This window comes from Camelus bactrianus, chromosome 27 (assembly GCF_048773025.1).
Source record: "Camelus bactrianus isolate YW-2024 breed Bactrian camel chromosome 27, ASM4877302v1, whole genome shotgun sequence".
Taxonomy (NCBI): Eukaryota; Metazoa; Chordata; class Mammalia; order Artiodactyla; family Camelidae; genus Camelus; species Camelus bactrianus.
Window position 1 is genome coordinate 33,322,636 of NC_133565.1, and position 7,834 is coordinate 33,330,469.

The 7,834-nt window shown below is 57.6% G+C and overlaps 1 protein-coding gene across 2 annotated transcripts; it reads right to left on the reverse strand.

Annotated features, from left to right (window-relative positions):
* Positions 1 to 224: 224 nt before the first annotated feature.
* ISLR (immunoglobulin superfamily containing leucine rich repeat) lies at positions 225 to 3,385 on the reverse strand. 2 transcript variants are annotated; one of them, XM_074353910.1, is made up of 2 exons: positions 3,091 to 3,385; positions 225 to 2,271 (listed from the first exon to the last, which is right to left on the reverse strand). In XM_074353910.1, exon 2 carries the CDS (start codon positions 2,261 to 2,263, stop codon positions 977 to 979), a length of 1,287 nt encoding a protein of 428 aa, XP_074210011.1. In that variant the 5' UTR covers positions 2,264 to 2,271; positions 3,091 to 3,385; the 3' UTR covers positions 225 to 976. The 2 variants fall into 2 exon arrangements, with proteins under 2 accessions (XP_074210011.1, XP_045372821.2); XM_045516865.2 differs by lacking the exon at positions 3,091 to 3,385 and adding an exon at positions 2,470 to 2,606.
* Between the last annotated feature and the right edge of the window lie 4,449 nt (positions 3,386 to 7,834).

Here is a 7,834-nt window from a genome sequence, read left to right on the forward strand (position 1 = left end):
CCATCTGTGCCGTGGGCTGGTTGGGGGCAGGGCAAGGAGCACACTGGAAGCTCAACCCAGCCCCTAGCCCACCACTGGGATGCCCCTCCCTGCCTCCCAGGCCTCGTCACACGTGGACAGGCAGCCTGGCTGTCCTGACTCCGGTTTCCGGTCCTATCCTCCACGGGGCGGGGCAGGGGGTGGGGGCGCACCTAGATCCAGACAAACTCCAGGCAGACACAGGGGAGCATCAGAAATGCTGTTTATTTCTCTGCCGCCCCCAGGCTGGCTAGCCTCTCCGGAGGGGCAGGCTGTGGCTGCAGACCTGGAGAGAAAGGCAGGGCAGGTGTCCAGGATGGAGGAGCACAGGCTGAGGGAGGAAGGGTGAGAGGACATGAAGGCCATCCTGGATCCTCCCTCCAGTCCTATTTGAGATGAGGGCGGAGACTCTCAAGCCCCCAAGTCAGAGAACACCTACGGTCAGCAGGAGCTCAACCAGGTCACCTAGAGCCTCAGAGCCACACCAGCCACTTCCTCTGCACCCTATTGTTTCTCCCGTGCCCTGCCTGCTTCAGGGTACCTCCCTACCGAGCCCCAAGCCCCGACTCCCGACCCCAAGCCTTCGCCAGCTTGTCAGTTCCAGTGCCTGGAATTCCACCAGTGAGGATTCCCCCAGGTGTTCAGGGCAACGCCCAGTCAGCATGCCGCCCTGAGAGGGGAGCACGGGCCACGTGGTTAGCAGCAATTAGCACCGTAGACGGTGAGTTATGGGATCAAATTCTGTCCTAGTCACTAGCTTTGAGCAAGTCTAGAAGTCGGGGTGGTGAGTGTTCCAGAAGGGATGAGAGGGGGAGGTAGGCGGATGGGAAGTCCTCCATGCAGGCCTCAGCAGTTGCCAACCCCAGGCCCCTACATCCCTTATAAGGGACGGCCTCAGAGTTAGGGGGAGGAGTGAGGAGGATTTGTGCCGCCCCAGCCCCGCCCTGGTGGGGTGGGGCTAGAAGGAAGTGAGGAAGAGGAGGAGGAGGCTCTGGCCCAGCAGGAGCGGGCCTAGGGGCTGCCGCCCAGAGATGCCTTCTCCTGCGGCTGCAGCCTCGGGGCCCCCAGTGCGGCTGAGGTAGATGATGACAACGTTGTCCTCAGGACCCGATGGCTGCACCTCGTTGTCAACCGTGTAGCAGCCCTTACCCTCAGCCGCTTTGCCATGGAACCTGCGCCCCAGTGCATCCTCACCACCCTCGCCTGGTGTAGCCAGTGCCACATTCACCGAGCTCTCTGCACTGCCCAGCTCGTTGGTGGCCAGGCAGCTGTAGGTGCCCTCCTCCAGCCTGCCAAAGTCAGGGATGAGCAGGCTGCCATTGGCAAAGGCCTGGAAGCGCAGCTGGTTGCCGGCTGTTAGGGCACCAGGCAGCGCACGCCCATCGGCACCCACGTTGGGGCTGGCGATCTCCACGGTGCCACCAGGCGTCTGGATGTGCCAGTGAAGCTGGGGGGCCGGCTGCCCGTCCACATCGCAGTGGAGCGCCAGCACGAAGCCAGGCCGCAGCTCGGCACCATCCTGGCTGGGCTGGTAGGTGAGCTGAACCGAGGGTGCGGAGCAAGGCAGCGGCAGCAGGCGGTTCAGCCGTGTGCCCTTGAGCACTTGGGGCGAAGTGCAGGTGATGTTATCCTGCTCCGGGATGGACACAGCAGTGGTCAGGGCCCACGTCTTGAACCACACGATGCCGCAGGTACAGTCAAAGGGGTTATCGTTGATCTGCAGGTGGGACAGTGCGGTGAGCGGTGCGAAGGTGCCCTCCACCAGCGTGTGCAGGCGGTTGTGATTGAGCTGCAGGGAGCGCAGGGCACGAAGGCTGCGGAAGGCGTCGCGGGGGATGAAGGTCAGCTCGTTGCTGTCCATCTTGAGCAACTGGAGGGCGCTGAGGTTGTGCAGGTCGCTCCAGGCAAAGTCAGAGATGAGGTTGTGGCTGAGGTCCAGGCTCTTGAGTTGGCCCAGTGGGGCCAGGGCGCCGGCGGCCACCGTGCGGATCTCGTTGTGTGCCAGCCACAGCGACTGCAGCAGGAGCACCTCCCTGAAGGCGCCCTCTGGTAAGCTCGGCAGCCGGTTGGCCGATAGGCTCAACGTGGTCACGTTGGCGGGGAAGCCGGGTGGCACGGCCTCCAGGTCACGGTAGGCACAGTCAGCGATCTGGAAGCCATACTTCTCCCCACAGTCGCAGGGCTCGGGACAGGCTTGCACCAGGCCCACGAGGACCACCCAGCACAGCAGACGCAACTCCTGCATCCTACCTCCTGCAGAGAAGGACATGCCACTGAGGTGACCCCAAGGACCCGCAGAAGGCACTCTTCCCTCTCAGCACCCTGGCCCAGAGCTCTTCCCCATCCAAAGGCCCTACCCCTCACAATCCAGCTGAGCCCCAATACCACCTAGCCCACTACCCCTATTCTACAGAATGAGAAACTGAGGCCCAAAGAAGGGCCAGGACTTGCCCGAGGCCATGCAGTCAGGAGGAGGAGAAGACAGGGTGGAAGAAGACCCCAGCTCCTTCTCTGAGCAGAGAGCTCTCCCTGCCTCGGCCAGCTCCTAGCTGATTTTATGACTTGAAATCTGTTTTCCAGCCGCCCCCTCCCCCAGCACTCAGCAGAACCTCCCTCCTGCCCTCCCACATCCTGGCCACAGTCCCTCCCACCGGAGCCCCCCATAGGTATACTTTGCCCCAGCTTAGAGAAGGCCCCTTGTGCAGTGCACACCACCCCCATCCACCCCACCCACCCCTCTCCCGCTCCTACCGGCCGTGACCACAGCAGACACCAGACCCTTTCTACAGAATCACACCCTTGGCCTGTTCGGTTCAAACTACGCCAGGCAGCTGCCTAAATAAACCCCTGCTGGGACCTTTCAGCTGGCTTGGGAGAGGCCAGCGGTTCAACCCAAGTAGTTCTGGGGCTGTGGTTGTTAGAGGGACAGATGCCCCCTGGACAGATCCAAGCAAGGGATTGTCCCAAGCACCCCAAACCAACAGGAAAGTGCCCAGGGGAGCCCAGCCCCGGTGCCTAACAGGCTGCCCCCCTCTCCCACTGGCCCTTAGAGCCCTCTTCTCGCTGGCTTACCTTCAAACTACTCTTTTTAGTCAAGCAGAGCCTCTTCTAAGATGGAACCAAAAAGCAACAAAGGAAGGAGTTAGCCTGGGACTGTCTGCAGGACAAAGGGCACCCAAGAAGATGAGGGCGCTGGAGGCAGGGGCAGCCTGGCCCCTGCCCCACCTTCAGTCTGCACGCCTGGCCTGCCCTGGACAGGGTTCCTGAGAGTCTGCTGAGAGGAGGCTGCAGGAAGGGAGCCCAGGCAGCCCGCACACTCCCGCCTATCAGCAAAACAACTGCTTCTCTGCAGCAACAAGGACCCGTGTTTCATAAGTGACACCAGAAACTTGAGGAGGAAAAGATGCCAAATTTTTTGGTTTTTTTCCTCTCTCTCACTCACTTTTAGCAGCTTCAACTTCCTTAAAGACACAGCACTAGCTGGACAGGACCCAAGAAAAGATGCGGCCAGAGGATTTTTATGGGGGGAAGGGTGAGAAATTGAATCCCATGGAAGGTGGGGGACATAACCTCGCTTGGAACAAGAAAAAAAGCAGGGGGAGGGCATTCTCTAAGATAGGACCTTGTGAGGGATTATGTGTACACTTGTGTGTGCATGAAAAAGTGTGGGTGTGGCATCTCTATGTGCAGATGAGTTTGTATCTGTGTTTGTGTGGATGTGGGTGTGAGACCATGTATGTGTGAATTTATGTGTTTGAGAATGTGTGTGTATTTGTATAGGTGTGAGACTGAGTCTTTGTGTGTGTGTTTGCGTGGGTATGTGTGAGCCTCTATGTGTATTTGGGCGTGTGTGTTTCTATGTAGAAGTGAGTGTGCGTCTCTGTGACCATGTGTCTGTGTGGGTGATGGGTGTGTTCCAATGAAAAGCTGAGGCCAAAGTGTATAAAACACCCCCCAGGCTCTGAAGCCTCAGTGAGAAGCCAAAATGTTAGGCCTGTTTTTGTAAGAAAATGCATCCTCCTCGCCCGTGTCAGGCCTGACTGCTGGCTCTGAGGCTGGTCTGCCCTAAACACGTGTTGTCCAGGGAGGTCCCCAGGCGCCCCGAGGCTCCAGCCCTGGCTCCCCGCTGTGCTGAGAGGGGAGGGGAGGGGAGGGGAGGGCGGGGAGGGCGGGTGGACTGTGACTGGGCTCCAACTGGGTGAAAGAAAGCTCTGGACAGGAACCAGCGGGGCCTCAGTTTCCTGGCTGGGATTCTGAGACACCCAGGCCCCCAGAGATGGCTCCATCACCCAGAACTGTCCATGTGGCAGCCAGAGGTGAAGCTGAGGGGCCTCACTCCTTCTGGAATATGCTCTCTGTGGCCTCCCACTGTGCCTGAAACCCTCCCCACCCCCCCACCCCCCCCCCACTGCTGCAAATACGGCAGCAGCAATCCTCTCTGGGCTCCACTGTCCCAAAGCTAAATGCCTCCCGGGGAAGGATCCTTGACCCTTTTTGCCCCAAGCAGGAGGGTTCAGGGGAGTGGGAATGAGGAGGAGAAAGAGGCCCAAAACAAGAGAGCTGGAAGTGAAGCCAAAAGATGAGGAAGCCCCTGGAAGGAACTTGTAGACTGGATAGCTTTGCCCTCCTCAGCATAAGCCAACTCATATCCCCTCAGTCTCCCTCACCCAAGCTTTCTTTTCCTTCATCTGTATACCTGGCTGATGCCTGCTCATGACTCATCTCACCCTCCTGGCAGGGCTGAGGACAACAGATACCCGATGTCTGAAAGCCTCCCTGGGGAGCCCCACCCCAGCTCACTTCCTCAGTCCCAGTTCTCTCCCAGCTGGGTGAATCTCCTCTCAACATAAGTAAACCTGTAAAGTACCCTATCAAGTTCATCTTCTTGAGGAAGTCTCTCCCCAAGCCTCTGACCTGCTCCAATTTGATTTGTTTAGACGCCTACTGTGGGGCAGGCATGCTGGGATGGCCCCCCTCCATTGCTTGGGGTTCCCTTCACCTCCCTCGGGTTGGATCTCTTGCTTCCCTTCTCGGTTGACGCTCTTATTTCGGTGGAACATGTCCTCCAATGGCTCCCAGAAAAGGTGCGTGGGAAGTACATGCGTTGGGACCTTGCATGTCTGAAAACCCTTCCTTCTGCCCCAATCTTGAATGACAGTCTGACTGGGCGTAGAATTCCAGGTGGAGATCTTTCTTCGCAGACTTTAAAAGTGGGCCCTGCCTTAAAGCCGTCCTGCAGCGTTGCTTGCAGGGCTGGTGTGGAGCGCCCAGGGCTGCTCTGACATGGTTCCGGGCGTGCTCCCCGAGTTTTCTTTCTGGAGGCCGGTCGGACCTTCTCTTCCCCTTGGGGTTCTGAGAACTCGCCCTGCTGGGCCCTGGTGAGGGGCCGCCCTTTCAAGCTGGAAGTTCATGCTCTTTGGCTCCAGAAAAGTTTTTGATTTTCTCCTTTATGATTTCCTGACCTTTGTTCTCTGTTCTCTCTTTCTGGAACCCCAACTAACCACATGTGTTTCTTGGAGGGACCCTAACTTCCTTATCTTCTCCCTCCTTTGTCACATCTCTTCATCTTTCTGTCCCTGTTTCTAGGAGATCCTCAGTGTTACCGTTCTACACCTCTAACAGGTTTCTGCTTTGTAAGTTTTAATGTTCAAAGATCCCTTATTATTTACAGAACGTTCTCCTTATATTGCATTGTCACTATAGTTCATAAAAAATAACATAAAATATATTGCACCCAGTTCTTGTTTCGTGTATATATATTTTATCTCTCTGAGGATAATAATAGCCTCTTTTATCTTTTTTTAAGTTTCCTTCTATCTGCATTGTTAGTTTCCTTCAAGTTGCCTTTTTTTTCCTGTTTGCTTACTAGTTTGGGATTCTGTCTTTCCTCTTAGAGGCTTCCTCAGTTAGTGCACTTGGCAGAAGCGTCCTCCCGTGTGTTTAATGGGAGGCCCGTCTACTAGAGAGGAAGCCTGCTGACGGCAGGCATCTTGTCCCGCCAGTTGCTGTTCATCCCTGGCTCAGAGAAGATGCTCAGTAAATACCTGACTCAACGAATGGGCAGGTGGGATGGACATCAGACGCCAAAAATGAGAGCACGCTGTAGGTCTCCTTCTCTACCTCCTCGTTTTACAAGCAGGGACTCTGGGCCCAGACTGGGTTCCTTAGGACAGGACATTTTAAGAATGGGAGACCCACACTCTGTTGGGTAGGTGAGTGTGTTGCCAGCCTTCCTGGGGGAGAAGAGCCCTTGTCCCTCAGTTCTCCATCATCAAAGACCTTGATGGCAGCTGAACACTAGGCCTCCGTTGGAATCCCACTGCAGGACAGCCAGGTGGGGACTATGGCAGGAGAAGCAAGAAGGACCTGCCCACCCAGGCAGACCTGAGTCTTCCCGGACAGGTCATTGGCAGCCTCTCCCCAGCTGCCCAGATCCACCACCACCTGAGGGTGCAGCGTGCCCCACCTCCACCGGGAAGGACAATAGGACAAGGGCCACCAGGGCCCAGTGGGCCTCAAGTAAGAAGCATCGGGTTCTCCAAGGCCCTTCACAGTGGGCTACGCAGGGCCCCCCGCTGCTGAGCCTGACAAGTGGAGGTGCACCTCCAAGGATGGGGCTTTTACCCCCGAGCAGCCCCTCTGCCCTCCCTGCACTGTCAGCTGCTGAAAGTTCTTCCTGAAAAGCCTGTCCCACAGGAGACAATGTGGGCGGGCGAGGAGACAAGCCAGAGATCAGCTCCCCTTCCTCCTCCTAGCCAGGAGCTCCCTGTGGGCTGCCTGAGCCACCGTCTTCTCTCCTGGCCTCCCCAGAGCAGGGCTCAGGCCTGAAGCTGGGGGTCTTTGGGGAGTATGTAGATTCCTTGACTGTCCCCAGATCACAGATGGAGACCCGAAGGCCCAGGACTGGAGAGCTCCTCTCAGACCCTAAAACCCCTCCACTACCTCTGGATCCATAGCCACCCTGCAACAGTGGGAGGGAGAATTGGCCAGATCTGGGAGCATTCTCCTGCCAGCCCCACTTGGCTCCCGTGGGTCTCAGCACAGAGTGACCAGCTGTCCGGTTTGCCTAGGACTGAGGGGTTTTCCAGGACATGGGGCTCTCAGTGTTAAAATCTGGACAACCCCAGGCCAGCCAGGACAGTGGATCACCCTAGTCGGGGAGGTGGTGCTCACTTCTTCCCGCAGAGTTTTTCTTCCTGCTCCCCCTTCCCCAGCCCTCTGCAGAAGCCCAGCTCTTTCTCCTCCCATTCCTCCTGCCTCTCCCTCCGGCCAGTCCCTCTCCAGCTGTGGCTGCTCAGCCAGCCTGACTCCCCCACCCCAAAGAGGCCTCACTCCTGCTGACTGATGGAGAGGGGGAGGAAGGGGGCCACGTCAGCTTTTCCTGGAAGGCAAAAAAGGATCCTGGAGAGAGAGAGAAAATAGAGTGAGAGGGACTGGGCCCAGCAGAGAGGGAGCTGGCGAGAAACTGAGAAACGGAGAGAAGGGAGAGGTGAGGAGAAAGAGAGAAAGCAAGCAGAGAATCACGGACAGCCAGCGATAGACCTGAGGCAGAGAAAGCAAGACGCAGAAAGGGAAACGGAGACAGAGGCTCTGGTGGGCCCTGAAAGAGGCTCCGAGAGGGAGGAGACAGTGGGGCTCAGGTGTGTGGCCCGCTGTGGTTGGGGGGCTGTTGCCATCAGGCAGAGCAGGGCAGGCCTGTCTCAGTCTCAACCCCACTTTCCTTCCACGCAGCTTGTGGGAATAATTGGGAATAAATGGGAGGCAGCTCAGCGACTCCTAGAGGGATGTGGTTAAGCCTGCGGGTCTCCAGGGAGGG